We start from the raw sequence: 20,188 nt of genomic DNA, 5'->3' as shown, positions 1-20,188 counted from the left end.
GAAGCTGCTGACAACTGAATTGTAATTAAACAGTGCTCATGCAATGCCACTTGAGTTCCACAGACAGAGCTTCTAAAAATAGGAAGGGAAGAAAGAGCTAAGCTTATTTTACTTGGTTAGCTTTGAGACAGGGAGGGGAGATGTTCAAGAACTGATACTACATCCCAGCATTCAGAAGCTTAATGTTCCTTTCTTTAAAAAAAAAAAACAATTTTATTAAACATCAAGTCCTTTTCACTGTTTCCTGATTGTTCCTGAATGTCAATTTAGCTTTTAATAGAATGATAGCACAATTTCTAACCTGAGGAAGAGATGACTGTTAGTATTCTTACTGCCAAAATTGAAGCATGATCAGACAAGTTTTCAAAGGGCAAAAACTGTCAACAAAGGCCAAGTGTGTTAAAATTGTTGAATAAATAAGAGAGAGTAAGTTTCAAGAAAGTGTTTAAGATCACATCTTCATGAATATAAGGGGGGAAAGTGGTTCTAGACACAAAGAATTTAAAAACAGCCAGATTATAAGTGCTCTGAGTTTCACTCTAAGATTGCTTACACCCAGAGGATCTTCAACTGTGGGGGTATTTTTATTTGCTACTTGTACAACTGCAACAGAAACAGACATTCTCTTATTTTCAGGACATTCATATGTAAATGAATGCTGATGAATGGAAATGAGATGCTATACATGATAGGCAATGTTCAACATTTAGTTTTCAAAAAGGCAAAGTTACCCCACTCACTAAAGCTTAAATCTCTTCCCTTCTACAACTGGACACAGAATGAAAGCAGAAACAATGATGGACCTTCCACCAGTTTCTACTGACTAAACACTACCTCACAGAGATTCTCATGACAGAAAGCAAACGTTCTTTCAATCTTTTGCATCTTTTCTGTGACCCAGAATTACAGAGTCGTTTTTTAAAATAAATATTATTTCATTAGAAATTGAAATTATAAGTAAATAGCCAGAAATATCACCTGCACTGAGCCAAGGGTTAAAATGCCCAAAATAATATAATTACTTAATAAATGTATTACTTCACTCAAAGGAGATAAGAAGAAATTTCCTAGGTCAATACCTTTGAGTACACTACTTTCCCTTTCTAGAAAAGCTTCAAAGATAGAATATATATTCTGGGCAGTATGTTTGCAATAGGAAAGAATCATACTGTGTGCATTTCAAGGGCTCTCTGCCCTGAAAACAGGATTTGTCCTATCCCTGGTTTTTGCATGAATTACCATTAGTGCCTGTCCCACCCAGGCTACCCGACAAACTACCTATTCTTATCATTATGGTACCATTAATCCCCTTCTTCCCTCCCCCGCCCCTACCACACTCACCTAAGGGGTTAAAAGACTTCAGTACATTTGTGACTTGTCAGTGACATATAATACCCAGGTCCTTCATGCAATCAACTTTTACTTGACATGTATTTGCTCATCACAGGACCTGCATTACTACTGGGAAAATGAAGAAAAACCTAAATTAACACTTGACATTCAATATGGTCAAGTCCTTAATTGGCTGGGCTTCCTGAGAAAGCAATTTTCTATTCCCCAAACTGTTCGCGTGTCATGTGTGGAGTGCAGCTCTTGGCCATCACTGCTGTCCCTCGCTCCCTCTAATGAGAGCAGATGAATTAGTGCTACGTGACACGATTTGAACAGGGCTTCCTCCTCCTCCCCTCCCCCAATCTTTCCCTTATCCCAGTGACAGCTGTGTGGCAAGGAAAAGAGAAAAAGAGAAATGCAAAAGTAAAGAATCCTGTAAAGAATGATCATTTTTTTAAATGAACCTTAAATGTCTTGTTGAAACTCCAGAACAACAGAATCATTTAATTGAGGAGGTGGGTAAGGGGGTTGTTACAAAGATCAGGGGAATTATCTGGCTATGGTTGATTTGGGTTGTATTAACTTCCAGCATGTTTCTTCCATTCCTGGCTAGTTGTAGTATTAGATTGCATTGGTCTAATTAAAATGGAATTTACATCCACTTGGAAAAGTTTTTTAAGGGTCTGGAGAATGGGTCAACTAGAAAAAAATATGAACAGCATGAAATGATTATTATTCTAAGATAAACATACCTCTAAGTTAAAGGGAAAAAAAGTCCTCTCAGCAAAGAGAGGTTGAGGAAAAAGAAAGTCTTTTCAAAAAACGTTTAGGTCATGAAGAACCTACAACATAAAACTGTGTCACTGTGCTTTTTTTCACTGTCTGAAAACCATTCTACTTGAAGTAATTCTGTTCAGTGCCTTTGATTACTGAATTACTACAACAAAAGTTATTTGAACACCGATTTACCCCACCATTTTGGAGAGGGAATAGATTCTACTTTAGATGTGCTTCTCTAGCTCAATAACAAACAACTGACGGAATGCATGTATGAAAGGAAGGCAGGACAAAATCTGCACTGTTCAAAGATACTACATGCCAAAAAAGGCGGGGGGAGGATTTTTTTGAGCCTTCACTTACTGATTCTGAAACCAAAGAGGAAGTAATTTTAAATGCCTAAATTGCTCAACCAATCTGACTAGGACCAAACAGAACTTAGGGAGGGAAGACAATGTGGCACATGGCACTTTCGGGAAAGTACAGTAGTCCGAAGCACATTCATTAGTAAAGACAATTAGGAAAGTTCACTGGCACCTTAACACTTTGGATCTTTAATCATTTTTACTTAAATAAAAGGTAAGGAAAAGATGCTACCTGTGTACCAGAAATTGTATTAAGACTATACTAGTGGCACAAAATCAATGTAAGCATATATAATATAAACCTTTTTTAATCCCCCTGCTGCAAATAATTAGTTTGATCACTTATTCATTATTCCTATGTAATTTTGAATATCATTTAATATTTCATAAGTAAACTAGAATGTATACAAAAATGGTGAAACCCACTGTTGCACTACGTTTAAAGTTAAAACCTGAAATCAATAAGCTTTTGCCACATTTTACACTTGTGGAAAAAAACATAAAAGGGAATAAAGTCTTTTTTATAAGGCACCTTTTCCTTTAAAAAAAGTTCATAACATGATTTTAAGTATTGTTACACTAACAAAAATATAACTACCACAGCAAACTGTTTGGAACACCTTGGATTTTCCAATTTGTTGGGATATTATTTGCTTCAGACAATATGAAAACTCTAAAACACGAGTGTAACTTAGAAGTATTTTCACTGAAGCAAAGCAACACAATGGATACCCACTCTGCATATATGATTCCTTCCTATGGCCAAAGCACTGATATTTCAAGTAATAGTGAAGATCCCTTTTGAAAATACAGTGAGACAGCTTGCGAATGGGCATTCTATCAGGTGTTTAGAAGAAATAGATAATTTTGTATTCTGGAAAAGTAACTCGGTCTAATACATCCAGTTAACTGCTACAGTAGCATTATCATCACTGAGTAACAAAGGGCAGCGTGCTCTGCCGATAGCTTTAGAGTGACCTTTGCGATGCTGACTAGTCCGTCACATTCCATCTCTGAGATGCAAGGGATAGACAGGAAGGGTTTATTAACTGAGATAGGAACTAAAGACCAGGAGCCTCTAAAAGGGTAGGCATTTCACGTTCAGGAAAAAGGGAATTCATTTGCTTAAGAAGAGAAGCAGAGTACCATGATCTCAAGCTAAACAGACCAGATTTTTAAAGCTCTAGACTTCCATGGTGTAGAGATGCCCAAGTATTGAAAAAGCACAGCATCTTTTTCCCCATTAGCAACATTGTTAAGTACTGTGATGAAAACTCAACTGGGCATTGGTAAGACAGGATCAATGATTTGAGCTCTAGGAATAAAACTGAAAAGGAGTGTTGACATCATCTCAACAGTTTTAATTGTGATGAGTCCTTCTTTATTTGGGGTAGTTTCCAACCATTGCTAACAGGAGGAACTGACAGAAGGAACTCCAGAGGGCAGCAACAGTGGATCAGAAAAATGAATCTGTACTGAACTGAGAAGGTTCTTCAAAGATCACCTGTAGAAAATCAGCCTTTTTGATTTAAGAAAGGTACTTTTTTAATTTTAAGAAAGTTAATTGTGACTTTGGCAAAGTGACATGCTTAAACTTGATATTCTCTTAGGGATGAGCAGGCTTTGAAGCTCATAATAAACTTGAAATGGTTCTGTGGAATGTTAAGGCTTAATGTAGATGGTTGGTGCCACTGTCATGCCTACACAAAACTATGTCAACCTGGAAATAACTGCAGTAACAGCTCCAGGGTATTTAGAATGGAAGGCTTGTCCTTTTCAAGAATTTTACTTTGAACCATAAAAAGACGCTGCTTAAGTTTCCAACTTGTTCAGCACAGCTAAAATTAAAATACTCTAGTTTAGAAAGGCACACTGTTCGCCACCCACTTAGTTCATGTTACCTTTACATTAGACCATTTTTAAAAGTATAAACACAGCAAAGAGAGAAATGACTGCTTTAAAATAGCTTGGCATATGGAACAATAAAACCATGTATCAAATACAAGGCACATGTGTTGTTTTATAAAAACTAATAGCATCTAAAAAGCTATATTCTTTTATCCTCCATTCTCCACCACCCTCTTTACTTCAGTGCTTTCCTCTCCTTGTATTAAAGATATTTTACTAAGTCCCAGTTGAAAAGTTTTCCAAAGTGTTAAGTCACAGCCGCGCTGATACTGAACTTCTAGCACATGGCATACCAATGTCTTTCGGACAAACTTACAGATGATTCGTAACAAGCTGCACCAGTCACTTGATTTGAAATACCTGACTTACTATAAAACAAACTGTTAATCTCTGGTCTTTTCTCCAGTTCAGCTCTTCTCTGCAGTTTTGGAAGCAAACCAACAGCTTGGTATGTTTACATCGGAGATGACTCCCTTCTGATTGGTGTCTGACACTGTCCAGTGGTGCTGCTCAACGAGCCCCCGACGGAACCTAGGCAACCTAGGCCTCACCTGCGGATCATTTTAACAAGATGTTGTTTCCTATTCCCACAAAAATCAATAACAGGGTGACCTTCAATTTGAAATTCAAACCAATTAATTACCTGTTCTGTTGAAAATGTTGATATCTGATTTGTCTGGAGAATTTCAATTATGAATAGATTATTTCTTTTAAAGAGCCCTTCAAAAAATTAGATAGACATTGAAAATCTCATCTTACACAATATAAATGATGTTTCCTTGAAGCTTGTGTAAAATATTGGCCTTGTACAAATTAGTAGAGAGAAGTTTTCCCCTTGTGGTCCATCTCCTCCTCATGACATCATAATCAATTGCCTGGTAAATTATAGCAATTCCACAAAGATTCAAAGACAAAAATCCACTGCTGAAAGGTGAGATGAAAAGTTTTTTAGGGTTGCATTCAGCTTTTCATCTATCTACATCAGTAACTAATACAAATCATGGGATTCTTTTCAGAATTTAGAAATAAATTTCCCTTTCTTCCCCTCTGATTATAAATTGCTTATTTTTCTAACCTTTAATAAAATCCTTTGACCATTTTTTGTTTTGCTCTTATTTTTGCTCTTATCTTATTTTTCTTTATAGGTGGGTCATAAGAAGAAAAAGTTGTATATTAAAACTACCAGCATCAGCTCTGGCCAGTGTGGCTTAGTGGACTGAATGCTGGCCTCAGAACCAAGGGGTCACCAGTTTGATTCCTTGTCAGGGCACATGCCTGGGTTTCAGGCCAGATCCCCAGTAGGAGGTGCGGGAGAGGCAACCACACATTGATGTTTCCCTCTCTCCTTCCTTTCCCCTCTAATAAAAAATAAAATCTTAAAAAAACTACCAGCACCAGAAATGTATTTACTAAACATTGTTTTTAATTGTGAAAAAAAATGAAGAATTTGGTTCATCCCAGTGGGGAATTCCCAAGATGAATGATCACATGCAATGAAACTATTATCTTCATCCATTAAAATATTATCTAAAACAGAGGTTTCTATCTGGCAGTCAGTAGGCTGAATAAAGCCTGCAGATGAGTTTTGTTTGGACCACACACTTAAAAAAGTATTTGAAAAGGTTGCCAAGATTTAAAAATCAGGAGATTTCACATAAAAATCTGGATCTCTGGCTTCTCATTTGAAAAAGAAGAGGATCTCCAAACATTATGCCTGCATTCCCACCTGCCAACAATTGGCTGGAGCTAAGGAGCTGCTACCTCACTGTGGTTGACACAAGAGTTTTTTGGTCCACCACAGTCCCCACCAGATTGACTCCACTCATTTAACTTACCTTACTACCCTCCGCAAGGCCCCATTAGGCAAGTGCCGATCTTTAAAATGTCATACTACTCCACAGAGTAGTGCAAGAAAAAGAAAAGGATATCTAGGAACATGGACTTTAAAATACATACTTCATGGGCTTATACAATGTAAGACAGTGAGTAACTAATTTTATTTCAAAACACAGTTGTTCAATGAAACATAAATGTAAAGCAAAAGAAATTCATTTTTAGAATTAAAAAAATTTTTTAAGCAAATCCAGGACTGATGACCTGGTCTTATACAGTGGTTCAACAAACACTCACACTAGTTTTAAATCAACCACATTCTTTTCCACAGCCCAGAAAAGATGCTCATGTCAAACTATTACCCAGATCTATATCCATTTTGTTCAGTCACATGTTAACACTTCTGTACTTCCCTTCTAGAAAGATCATGTACTTAAGTGAAAACTGACCCTAATATGAAAATAGAATACATCTTCAAGGTAAATTTTAAAAGCTAACATTTAGGACGCATGAATATTATCATAGCAAATACTCATCTTTACTAGCTCCACATGTATGCTACAATCTGACATTTATACTTATATTAAATAGACACTGCAGGTTCAAATGACCCCAAAAGTCATGGCATATTTCCTTAAAAATGATTATTACCTAAAAGCAGATGTCTATGACAAAGTCACCATGCACTGTTTGCTTTTTTTATAACTGAAAGCAAATGCAAGAGGAAAAATCTCCCAACATTCACTATTCCCAATCAACCACAACAACACAGTATTTCTACCTATTAGTGGATTTTATAAACAAATTAAAAGTCCTCTATTTGGCAGAGGAAATGAAGTACCTTTCTGCCTCATCCAACTATACTAGGCAATCTCTGGTGTACTGTGCAGTACAGAAATGCACTAGCTATGATTAGATATACTCCAACTTATTAAAAATAGAATAATTCACCTGGCTGGTGTAGCTCAGTGGATTGAGTGCGGGCTGCAAACCAAAGGGTCGCTGGTTCAATCCCCAGTCAGGGCACATGCCTGGGTTGCAGGCCAGGTCCCCAGTGGGGTCCACATGAGTGGCAACCACATACTGATGTTTCTCTCTCTCTCTTTCTCCCTCCCTCCCCCTCTAAGTAAATAACTAAAATCTTTTAAAAATGAAAATAGTAAAATTTAAATCAACTTTAGTATACTGTTTTGAAATTATGTTTCATCTTTGGCTCACATTCTTGAAAGATTGTTTTTAATTAAGTGTTTCCTTCCTAAGAGAAGTATTTTTCTCCCATTTTACCTTAAGAAAGAAACCCTTGAACATATGCCAAACTTACTCTACAATCAGACTTCAATCCTGAAATTATGATTCTTAAACACTTGAACTTTAAGAAAACAGTTCACAAGATCATAATGATTATACTTCATTCCATGACTCCCAGTAAATAGGAAAGGAGAAAACGCTGTAAGTATGAGCTCAATAAATATAGTCCAGGGCCCAATATCTCAATGACAATATGATATATGCCTTATGGGAACCATTTTTCCTTAATATCCATTGTGTTTATAATTTGAACAATCAGAAATAGACACATGGAACTCAATTATTAATTTACTTCTCCTACCCCTTTTATATCTCTCTTGAAACCATCCCTAAGGTGATTCCTGAAGAGACGATCCTACGGGACAGCATACACGTTCACATGATTTTAAAACACTTGGTAAAATCTAAGACTAAACTTATTCTCTCTTTTCTTTAATTGCATAGCTTTAGGGGGAAAATGAAGACTTCTCAAATAATTTGTAAAATGTTAAAATTAAAACATGAATTCCAGGGAAAGTATAATTCATTGCATTTTGTTGATTTACCTACTTTATTTTAGAAAGAGAATTTTGTGGAAAAAACACACATACACACACACACAAGTAATTCCCACTAATGATTCCCACCAAGGCTCTAGGCTGATCTGCTCAGGTTCCCAACAAAGCAGCTCTTGCAAAGCAGATCTAGAAAACTCCTGATTTTATTATTTTATTGTTTTAAAGGGAAAAATAAAGAGTGAGATCATAAGTGTTTAATAACATTTAACCTGTGTTCTCTGTGCTCACTTAACTCCTTTCTTATTTCTGTTAATCACCAACTTCTAGAAAAGGGTATCGCAAACTGGGCTTATGTTAAGGCTCACTTCAGTGTTCTATATTTGTAGAAAAAGAAAAAAAAATGATTCTAAAGGAACAAGAATACTGGTACATACAGAAGAACAGGTTATCAGCATACTTAAAAAACAGGCAGCAGTTGGTTTATTAAGAAATCATTAAAATAAATATTTATATAAGTTAAAATAACATTACTTTTTACCAAAAGGGTGTTTCTAATATAATGAACATCCCAGCTTCTCTGGTCATGAGAAAACCTGGAATATATTATACACGCATGAATGTGGCCCAGGATGCAGGATAGGAGATGGGCTTGCTATCAACAGATTAACACTTCATTTTCATTACTCTAATCTCACCACAGGTTGTGAACACTCTTTTTCTTATTTGAACAACAATGGTACATGAAAACCCAAGCTGACAGGCAGGCGGGTTTATTAAATGCATAAGTCCTTTATTCCCTTAACACGTCTCACCTGTATGAAGCCAGGGTTTGGGCTTCCAGTCCAGCTACTGAAACAAGCTCTCCCACATGTTGGACTTCTCTCTCTATCCTTTCCACTTAATGTATAATAAATGCCAAAAATAAAGTAAGAATGAAAAAATTATTTTTCACAATCAACTCTGTTCAGCAGAGTAAAGGCTTGGTAATATATTTTAAAATGTCCCATGATTACTTTCTAACGTTGTTGAAACAAAAACAAAACAAAACAAAACAAAAAGGGAAGGGAAATGGGAAGNCAGGGTTTGGGCTTCCAGTCCAGCTACTGAAACAAGCTCTCCCACATGTTGGACTTCTCTCTCTATCCTTTCCACTTAATGTATAATAAATGCCAAAAATAAAGTAAGAATGAAAAAATTATTTTTCACAATCGACTCTGTTCAGCAGAGTAAAGGCTTGGTAATATATTTTAAAATGTCCCATGATTACTTTCTAACGTTGTGGAAACAAAAACAAAACAAAACAAAACAAAACAAAACAAAAAGGGAAGGGAAATGGGAAGAGAAATGATGAGACACTTGTAGTTTGAGTCAAAGAGTCTCTCATCTTGGTACCTTTCTCCCAGCTTAGTTCTAACTTGTTTGAAAAGAACTGTAGTTTCTCACTGGTTGAAAATGGCAATAATTGACAACATAAGAATCAATCTCACTATTTCCCAATGATTGGAACTGAACTTCACCAAAAAGCTATGCTCAAGGAGCAAAAAGATTACAAAGTATAAGGAATCATTCAAATAAGATTCCCAAAATGGAGAATTTCTTTTTAGGGGGAACCAATCCACATACTCACTGCACTGAGGCAGTCCTTAACAACTGCTCAACAAACCTGGAAATAAATCACTTAATTCTCACAACCAACCAATGGACAGGTGTAGACTTTCTGTACGCCTGTGCTCCACATGTAAGGGTACTACCACATGACAATGTAAGACTTTTTTTTACTATTTTCCATAGCAAGAGTAAATCTTTCCACAAAGTCTAGAGCCGGGTTTTGGTTTGGGTTCTTTCTGGTACTCTAATAATACTTACACCTAAAAAAGAAAGAATAAAAGAAAAGTGACATTAGATAAAGCAGCAGATAACCTAGCTGACTCTTTAGTTAGGTTCTGACATGAGATCAACAAAGAGAATGTCTGCAGGCATTCTCACTCATGCGACACTTTCATGAATATGCTCAGTGTGTAATTATTCTCCTGTATCTTGCCAGTGGCCTCCCAGTCACATCTACTGCCCTCTGTCAGTGACAGAGGGCCCAGTGGTGGGCAGGTTTCTTTACCTATGCAACCCATTAGGTGCCCCCAATAGCCATCTTAATTATTTAACTCAATGAAATCTTTTTTACTTGAATTGTAATAAAAGAAAAAACATTATTAAAACTCTGTCAATAAGGTTTTCATTTTAATATTAGCTTTGTTATTATACTAAGCCAGTTGAAAGTAGTTATTTTTAGCATATAAAATGTTCATTATCATGAAATTTTTATTTTCAAAACCCCTCTCCCAACTCTGGCACTCTGGTCAAATATGAGTCCTAAAGAAATGTCTAGAGAACAAATAGCTACTAAAAGACACCTTAATAAAGTTGGAAAATTCATGACACTCACACAAAAGCACAGCAGGTACGATACTGAAAGCTGTGTTTCCCATAGAGAATGGTATTTTTTAATCTTGTCAACTTTAACAATCTCTCTGCCGTGTAAGACAATGAGTTAAAAAATTATTAAATACACAACAGTCATGAATCCTCATTGTGTTATGTATACTACGTGTTTTAAATCTCAATTTCATGTCATATGTTAATATTAGCCCCGCCATCATTTCAATTTCTTTTTTAAATGTTTCAGTTAACTCATTAAATAACTGCAGCCTCAAAGAGTCATACCTTCAACCTATTGAAGGAAAACTTTACATGTTTTCCTCCTTCTAATGAAATGCTCTCTCCGGTGTAGATGCAAGTTGAACTGTACAAAATGATAAGCCCAAGAATTACTTCTAAGAAAAGGAAGAGAAATAGAAAAGCAGAATCTCTTTTCAGTTAAGTACTTTCTTACACAGGCGAAGGATCAAATTGAGCTGCCTTTCAGCGCCTTTGAATGATAAGCCGGGGCCCCTGCTTACATGTTTTTATCACACACTTACTTAAAGAACCCTTACATAGCAAAACTCGGGACAGTCCTCCTGTCAGCACTTACACACTGAGGACCACATCTGAGGGTGGCACCTCTCTCCCATAATTCTGCCAAATGATGTAGGGGCAAAAAGATGCCTTCTTCAATTACTGTTACGTTTCAGGTGCATTTCAACTCTTTTACATTAGGGCAAAAGAGCCGGTGAAAGTAAGGAGAAATTCAGAAAAAGAGAAATGAGGTGAAAGGAGAATAAAGAAAGAAAGAAATCAGGTCTATGGGAACAGAGAAAAGAAGAAAGAAAAGACTGGACATGTTTTGGGGTCATTAAATAAATTGCTGCCAACCCAATAGAAGTAAGACTTAAATCAACCCCGCCCCCCCTGCAACAGCACACAAACCCTAAGACAGTAGCAAAATAACACTGCAGTCCAAAATCATGGAGTAAATAAGATGTCAGATATGCTCAAGAGAATCAGTGTTTCAATGAGTAACTTCCTACTGTTCAAGATTATTTTCATTTCCTTAACAGAGAGAAATGAAAAACTGATGGGCTTAATTAAAGAAAAACAAAAGGATATTATTTTGATGTTAAAGGATCAATTCTTTTTTTTTTATTAATTGGAATGATGATTAATAAACTGAGAATTTGATTTCTAAGCTAGCTGGTTTGAGCACTGCATTGTTTTTCCACAAGCATTTCCATTAAGGAAGTCTCTGTGAATGAAGAAATGACACAGGGCTCCCTCTTCTCTCTTAATCTCTGACTTCGCGGCATGAAATGCTACGTAAGAGTTTTTAAACAGAATGACACTGCACACTGTTCTCACCCAAATGAACTCTGCTCATAAATTTTCACCTTACGGTTTGAATGTGTACTATGAAATTTTCTAGACTTTCTACAAGGAATGTACAAATTTAAAAACATCAATACTTTTATTTTTTCCTATTCTCTAAATTTTCTTTTAAACCTGGGAAAGAAGGCAATTAGTTACAGGTCATGCTCAGTGAGATTTGAGCAACTTGGATATCACAGCCCCAGGTATCATTTGGGGATGTCATAGGCACATATTAAAACTTCTTAGAGCTTGAGTTGCTCAGAATGTTTTTTTCATCTTATTTTTCTCATCTGTTTACTAATTTATCTTATAGGGAAAAATTCCCTCTTTTACACAATGAGCTGCTTATATGTCAGGATATAAAGACTGTTAATCCTGAATTATGACTTTATTTCTCTAAAGCTTAAAAATAGATGTCAAAGTTTCCTGAAAGGGTCTTTGAACTCCCTTTCTCCTCCTCTGCCCAGTCCTTCAGTAGATGAGGATAACCAAGTGAAATGTGGAAGCCAGCTGCTTGTCGGGAAATAAAAATGGCATCAGCCTTGGCAGACAGAGAGGTGAGATCAATCATTTTCTACAATCTTCACATAATCTTCTGACCAAGGCCTAAAGAAGGGTGGTTATGTAGCGGCAAAAGCATACCATGAAAGATACAAGAGGGTTTTCACATGGTGAAGAATTCATCGTGTGCATATAACAAAATCAGGCTCCAAACCTCACGAGAAAGGAAATCTTGGAACCATTATATTCCATGTTCTTTGGACAATAACAAGGAAGGCGTCTCAGAGAAAATTTCTCTCACTGAGAAAGTCATCCCATGATTCACTCTCTTCTCACTACTACCACAAAGTTCCCTGACCATACTCTGGAAAGAAAGGAGTTAATCCTGTATCAGTTCAAACACTATGATTCAAATTATGGACACAAGCTAAAAGCAAATGCCAGTTACTTCTGTCCTTCCTTTTGATATACATATTTTAATCAAGAGTCCCCAGTTCAGAAAATACCTCCACCTATAGCACAGTCATTGGCTATTCATGTTTATAAGGAAAATCCTCTCAAAGGCTTTGTTGACTAATAAGGGTAGAGGCCCAATGTAACTTTCTTTAAGGAGTGTTACAAATGCATATAAGGTGGGAAAGGAGAAGTACTAAAATTTTTGTTTTTTATTGAAGAAGATAACGCCAGCTCACTATCTGTAACGGTCTGTTCCTTAGGAATCAGCTCCCTGTGTCACAATGACCTGGCAAACTCGAATGCTTTCACTATCACTGGAGTTCTCGCAAGCCTGCTCTGGCTGTGACCCATTCACTTTTGCCCCAACTTCTCAGAGATGCCTTACTCAGCATCTAATTAGTTAGGGAGGATTTGCTGCAGCTCTTAACCCTGACACAGGAGTGGGAGTATGTGCTGCTGTGGTAGCCCAAATCTGTCCTGTCACTACATTAATCAGATTTTCATAAAGGCATGCATGAATAATTGGATTTATCAGTGAATGTTAAGATACACTCATAAATATAATTATAAAAAATACCTGCAATTATAGATAAGATAGCTGCACCTTTAGGGATTTATTTTTCAACTGTGGTTACTTGACTCACCTCAGCAAAAGGCTTTACAAATTATACAAACACACAGTACTAGTTTTCAGATGGCAGAAAGATGAGGAAAATAATTTCAAAATGATCACCTATTACGTTCGAATTCACTTAACATAGTGTATTGAAAATAAACTTGAAATTTTTGGACAAGTTTTTAACGTATACATCATACATACCTGAGAATATGTTGGTGCATGCTTTACTTGCATTAACATTACCTAAATACCATCTATACGGCTTACTATTTTTCCATGTCAACTTCCCCAATGCATTACAAATTAGACAGTATCTGGTCAGTGAAATCTGCATGCTATACACAGACTTCTACAAACACCTGTCTCTATGCTACAACTTATATTTTAACAATTACCCAAATATCCCTATTTTGGGGTTATGTTATCAGAATGGATGTTAACAATTACATTTGAATGTATGTCTACGCTTAAAACTTCAAAATAAAACCTTTTAACACTCAAATTAGAGATGGGAACTAAATAGGAGGTAGCAGCCTAGTAATTCAACAGGCTGAAATTACATGCCTCCTAATACAAAATAAATATTTATTTTAGCATCACGACCATAAGTTTGATCAATTTAATCCTTATTTTAGTAAGACATGATCATTAAAAAGGAAGTAAAAATGGAGGAGGAAAAAGTGTAGAAACCTAGGTTTGGATGAAGCTTAGCAATGAAAGTCATTTTCAAAAACTGTTAACTATCAATTGCTTTACTCAGGGCTCTGATTAAATAAGAACATACATCCTATGTTAAAAAGACTTGTCTACATGAGTGGGATAGAGTTTAGAATAAAAACGTACTGTATGAACTATAAAAAGAATCAAACCACAATATACAACTGGACATCTGACTTGTAAGAAAAATGGTATATGTGCCTTTTAAGCTGTTAGTGAATAAACATGCAAACAACTTAGGAGAGAAGGGTACGAAGTCAGACAAAACCATCATTTCCAATTTAAAGTATAGATTCAACAAAATAAAACTCTGTTTGCTTATATGAATGGAAAGAACTAAGAGAGTACTGGGCGAAAAATTCATATTGAACATGCTTTTAAATGGACTCTAGCAATGTAATTATATATTTCTTACAATATATTTTATTTATCATTTCTCTGATATGTGCTAGATTTTATATCAGTAAGAAAGTTTGCTTTACTTTGTCGTATCTCTGGTGAGCAGATGCTCTGGTATTAATGTAAATCACTGATTTAATTTTTAGCTTTCTTGTTTTGCCCCTATCTAGGAAATTATTTCTCTGGTGATAACTAACACATCATGCTAATGAGAGAATCTAATGCACAATAGAAAAATGTCACTACTAATAATATTTGCATGAAGTTAAATAAAGCAACTGTAAGAGAATGTCAGACAGTGTTCTTTAATAAGACACAGTTTCACAATGAAATTATGTTGTTAATTGTGTTACATCATTGGGTGAATCCTAAATTACTACATAATGATGCACAGAGTCATTTATAATTCTAACTTAGTATTTCACTCATGTCTGAAAAGAGACCTTATTAAGGAATCTACATTTTATTTGAAAAGGTTAAATATACCTCACCAATAATTAAAGGAAAACGCCTCTAGTAATGTAAACGTGTAAAACATGGGCTATAGCCATTTATCTGTTATGGTTTCATTTCTGAAAGATTTCAAAATATATTAGACTATTGCATTACCTGAGGTACCTATGAAGAATTTTATATACCAGTCTCTCGAATACACAAAACATAAAAAAAAATCACCTTTAAAAACCTGATTTAAAAGAAGGTTCAAAAGCAGGCCTTATTTTTTGCTTTTAACAAAAACTTCATGATGCTAAAATGGGCAAAATAACGTTCTGGACTCTAGGAGATTAACAGAGAAGATGAGTAAAGGGTTTCTGGTCATTCTCGGCCTGTCACTGATCAAAGTAAACCAAATAAGAACTCCCTTTACAAAAGTCAAGAGGCATGCCCTTTAAGGTTATCAAATATTTGTCTGTATGGAAAAAAATTATCCCTTTGGAAAAGATCATAATTGAATATGGGAAAAAACGTAGAGAGACAGAAAAATGCACTGAAATTTTTATATTCCTTACTTTAGCAGAACATACTTAATCCCAGCAAATCTACACTGGCTTCACATTGTGGTATCTTCTTGTTAGTATAAGACAAACTGAAAGATTTACATATAAGCAGATCCTACTTTACTCATACAAAACAACTAAGATTTTTATATCTCTGCTTTCTAATTTGCCTATAAAAGACACAAACCTAGATTATTAAATTTCAGTATTCATGAGACATTTCCCACTACAAGTTTTGCTGTAGTTAAATAATACTGGTGATGAATTCTCTATAACTCATAATCAGTTTGTACTAGTCAGTTTTCTCTAATATTTAATGAAATGATCAGGTAAATTTTATAGTTTTTATATTATTATAGAAAATTTTGAGATAAAAATATACCAAATAAAATTTACTTCATGAGCTAAAATTGATTTCTTAGAAATTAAAGTAATAATAGAAAAGCTTTGTAATGCCTTAGCAATGAGATACACAGAATTCTGCACACGATTAAACTGGACAAACTTTTACCTGCAATAAGACAAAAGCTGGATCAATGTTTATATTGAAACTAGTATTTCTTAAAACTATTGGCTTCAAGAAAAGCCAATTTTAAGAAAAGTGTCTTTCTTGTACACATACACACAGGTTCTGAATCAGCACTGCTGATGAAATATAGGTAAGGAAAATAAACACATTACACATACACAACACATATATTTTTAGATTTACACATAGTTTGAATTTAAGTTTACACAATAGTTATACAAACTAAAAGGTCGTCCTGAAGGAGGGAAAAAAGAAACATGTAGACTCATACCTCTTTTACATGCTTTTCAAAAATGCACAGGAGGTAAACATTTAGTAACCATGACAGAAAAAGAGGGGGGAGCTGCTAACTACATCAAAACCAAAAATAAAATATAGTTGAATCACAACACTTTTTTAAATTGTGATTTTTCTCCCTTTATAGGACTACTGTTTAGTAAATAGTATAATTAGTATTATAGTTTTATATAGCACCATTATGCATAAATTACTTCCCTCTATTTCTACTTCTGTTTATATAGTCACTGAAGCTCACTATTACACATACATACACACAGGTACAAACAAAATAGATCTTTTTATACCCACAGAGTCAAATAACTGCATCAAAGACATCATAATAGCTTAGTTGTACAAGTTTCTCTCTCTAAGCAATTTCAAATTATTTTCCTAATTCCAACCCATCATTTATATAATTTTTTTTCTTTTTTTTTTTTAGCTAAAATGTTTTCCACAACTTAATGTCTCCTTAGATTCAAATCTACTTGAAAATGGGCTAGTGCCAAAGAAGCAATCTAACACCATCTCTGTGGTTCAATAGCCATTTATCAATTGATCATTATCTCTATCTGGTTTTATTAACTCTTTTCTAGCTAGAGGGAGACCTGAACCAATCTTCCCTTCCAATACAGACACACACACACACACCCCTGGACCTCCACTAACTCATACAAAACCCTGAAGGTAACATCTAATTTTTAAAGTATGGCACAAGCTATTTAATCCTAAGGTCAATGAAAACACACTCTGTGTTCCAACCAGGAAGAGCCACCCAGGCAGGGATATGCCTCAGAAACACACCTCTCAAAGCAACTGCAATGACAAGGAATTATCTCTGGGAGAAAATGAACTTAACTTGCAAGAATGGGAAACTGCACATAAAGAGTTGCTTATTGGGTTTATGTTGATTGCATTTAAACCCAGCTTACTGTATCAGCAGTAATCAGGGTCCCTCTACAGGATATGTCAAAATACACCTTATTCAAATGCATTTATCCTATCTAGAATTGTGCGATAAAACTGTTCCCTAGCTAAATGCTACAAAATCCTGGCTCCGTGCACAATCTTCTGCAGATGTATTTCTAAACTCGTAGTAGTTTACAGCCTAGCAAATTGTTTTCTTTCCTTCATTACCAATACTTTAAAAATCTAAATTAAGTCAATAAAATATTAATTCTCATGAACTCTTACAAACGAAACTGGGTTTTTAAAGAGAGCAATTGCAGTATTTTTTTAAATGAGTGAAACAATTCATTTCTTAACCGTCATCTTCTTAAAATCCAACTATTTGTCAGTAATACCTTCGTGCTGTGTGGATGATAATATCATACTAACTCTTGCTTTGTGTGAGTTTGGTGCAGGCTTTCGAAAATCAAGACGTGTCTAGGAGGGAGGCACCAGGGAACTTCCCTCCCTCGCTTGAGCGCAGTCCAAGAGGAAAGTTTCTGGGTTGTTTCCCTTTGCTTCCTCTCACCCTCGCTCCCCCTCGGAGCCGCAGAGCCAACAATTGTGCAAGAGGAGCCTAGCGCGCAGGGCGCGTATCACCGAGCGCATGGTACAAGCCGCCGGCTCCTGTGATTAATTATCAGCAGCCGCTGTCCTCGCATATCACCTCGGCTTTCTCGGCAGAGCCAGCACACCCAGCACACCCAGCTGGTGGCCGGGAAGGAGGAGCGGCTTTGGGGAGGACGCCGAGGCTGCTCCGGAGTGTGAGTGCGCGGGCGGGCGGGCGGGCGAGCGAGCGAGCGCGCGGAATTAGAGCCGGCGGGAGCGCAGGGGCAAGTGTGGAGGCAGGCGGGCAGGCGGGCGGAAGAGCTGGGACCGGCCGACACAACCCTCTACGCCCGTCGCCTCCTCCTCCGGCGACTCTGGGAGCTGGCAGCGATTCCTGCACAGCCTCCGGTCCTCAGGTCGGAGTCCGCTGCTTCCAGCCCCAGGAAGTGAGTTGGGCTGTGCAGAGGGGTCCCTACATTTTATCACTGGTTGGAGAACCTCCTCTGAGATAGACACTTTGAGGAAGTGATTAATATAGATGGAAAGATACAGTTGTTGGGTGGTGGCTTTAAAAAATTTTAGCAGAAAACAAATAAATAAATAGTCTTTTCATGACCTAGGTTGTACTGTGAAAACTTTGCAACAAATGCCTTTGCTTTCTTTTACTTAAGTATCCTTTCCCCTTTCTCTTTTAAGGAGCCCTTAGGGAAACCATGAAGTAACCCTGCACATTCCAGTAACAGTTATGACAAAACAGAGCCCAACTATGAAGTGATCAATTTTTAAAAAATGTTAAGAAAAACAGCATAAACAAAAGTGCACATAACAATTCAAGATTTCTTTAAAAAAAGAAAGAAAGAAAGAAACTTACCTGTTGGGACATTCTGAATAAAAGGTTAGTATCAGCGTTTTGCCATGTCCCCATGAACCCTGGTTCAGCCGCAGTCGTTCTGGTTCCGAACTGCATGGAGTTGTCAGTACAGGAGTCTCTTAAAGTCAAGTCTCTTGCCCTCTTTGGCTCTCTGTCTCTCTGTGTCTCTCTTTCTCTCACATCCACTTCTGCCTCTTCTGACTGAAAAGTGAAGGTGGATTTTTTGAGCCTCTTGGCAGCCAGTAGCAGGAGTGTAGTGTAGTTAAGAAGCTGGCTGAACTGTGCATTTCATTTGGGAAGGGGGAGATTTGGGGGTGGGAGGGGGTCAGAGCTGCTTTCGCACCTTCTGCACAGATACCCCTATCATTTATGCATAGATTGTGACTCCCCGAGCTTGCCTTTGCTCAGTTTAACAGCTGCCTGTCAGGTGTGCAGGCAGCACTGGAGACCCAACCATCAGCTTCAAACTCTCAGCCACTGCATGTCATTGGATAGCAGAGCTCAGAGTCAACTGCACTGTTCCACTGTCAGGCACCAAATGACACCCTGCACTAACCCCTCTCCAGACACACACATAGATACACACTTCTGCACTCTCCAAGCAGCACCATGATCACAGAAGGATGGTACATATGGCGAGGAAAAGCTAGGGCCCTTCTCAGAGAATTTTTCCCAATAATACTTTCAGGTATAACATGCAGTATCTGACATCAGTATTTACTTTTAACATTTGTAAATTGCTATACTTAAAACACAGCATTTTTCTAGCTATACTGGAAGAAAAATATGCAGATTTAAGAGAATGTAAAGTTGGCTCAGTTGTTGTCTAAATGTTAACTCCTAAAAGCCATATAGTATGTGCTAGGCTCTTTATACACACATATAGATTCCCAGAGAAAATAATACACATAGGGACATAACTTCACACCCTAAGAAGTAAACAAATAAACCTAGCAGTTTTTAACATAGAAAATGCACAGTAAACATTTACAAAGTACATACACATGTATACTACTTAATATTCAGTTCTTCAGGTCTTTCATTAATTACTAAATTGGATGTTAAGTAGTAAGAAACTGAAAGGCAAAGGAAAAAAGTATACCTTTTCTTAAAGCTCAAAAGTGGAGAAAAGTCCTTTGTTAAAGTTCCTGAATGAAGCATTTACAATATCCTTTCAAATCATAAAAAAGAAAAAGATGAAGAAAAAAAGCCTGTCCCATTTCAGGCAAAAAGTAATGAATATAAAAACTCCATTTTCCATTCAAGATCTCTAAGGAAAATTCTATGATGTTTTCCTGCAGGATAAAATATAACCTTGATAGCATGTTGTATTTTTAATTAAACTAGTTTTTAAAAGAAAAGACCTATTTATTACATAGTATTTATCCACCTTATTTGTGGAAAAGCAAAACTGAACAAAATGCACTGTACATAAACAGTAACTTCAAAATGGAAAGCTAAATTCATGTCATCTCATAAAAGTAGTCAGCAGGAAAAAGCCATC

At 36.4% G+C, this 20,188-nt stretch overlaps 1 protein-coding gene and 1 long non-coding RNA gene across 5 annotated transcripts in view; one reads left to right on the top strand and one right to left on the bottom strand.

The window, feature by feature from the left end:
• Positions 1 to 20,188, bottom strand: part of BNC2 (basonuclin zinc finger protein 2) — a 425,587-nt gene that overhangs the window by 263,533 nt on the left and 141,866 nt on the right. For 3 of the 4 annotated variants that reach the window (XM_037061921.1, XM_037061922.1, XM_037061923.1), the window contains one exon: positions 18,685 to 18,885. The exons of the other annotated variant lie outside the window; for it this stretch is intronic. In XM_037061921.1, coding sequence (XP_036917816.1) covers positions 18,685 to 18,885 — 201 coding nt within the window. The remainder of the gene's footprint in view (positions 1 to 18,684; positions 18,886 to 20,188) is intronic. 4 annotated transcript variants of the gene reach the window in all.
• Positions 17,843 to 18,663, top strand: LOC118998016 (uncharacterized). Its single transcript, XR_005068789.1, has 2 exons — positions 17,843 to 18,028; positions 18,510 to 18,663. It is a non-coding gene; the product is annotated as an uncharacterized LOC118998016 (long non-coding RNA).

Source organism: Sturnira hondurensis, unplaced genomic scaffold (assembly GCF_014824575.4).
Source record: "Sturnira hondurensis isolate 20B ecotype Veracruz unplaced genomic scaffold, ASM1482457v3 Scaffold0013559, whole genome shotgun sequence".
NCBI lineage: Eukaryota > Metazoa > Chordata > Mammalia > Chiroptera > Phyllostomidae > Sturnira > Sturnira hondurensis.
This window is presented reverse-complemented; position numbering and strand designations above follow the sequence as displayed.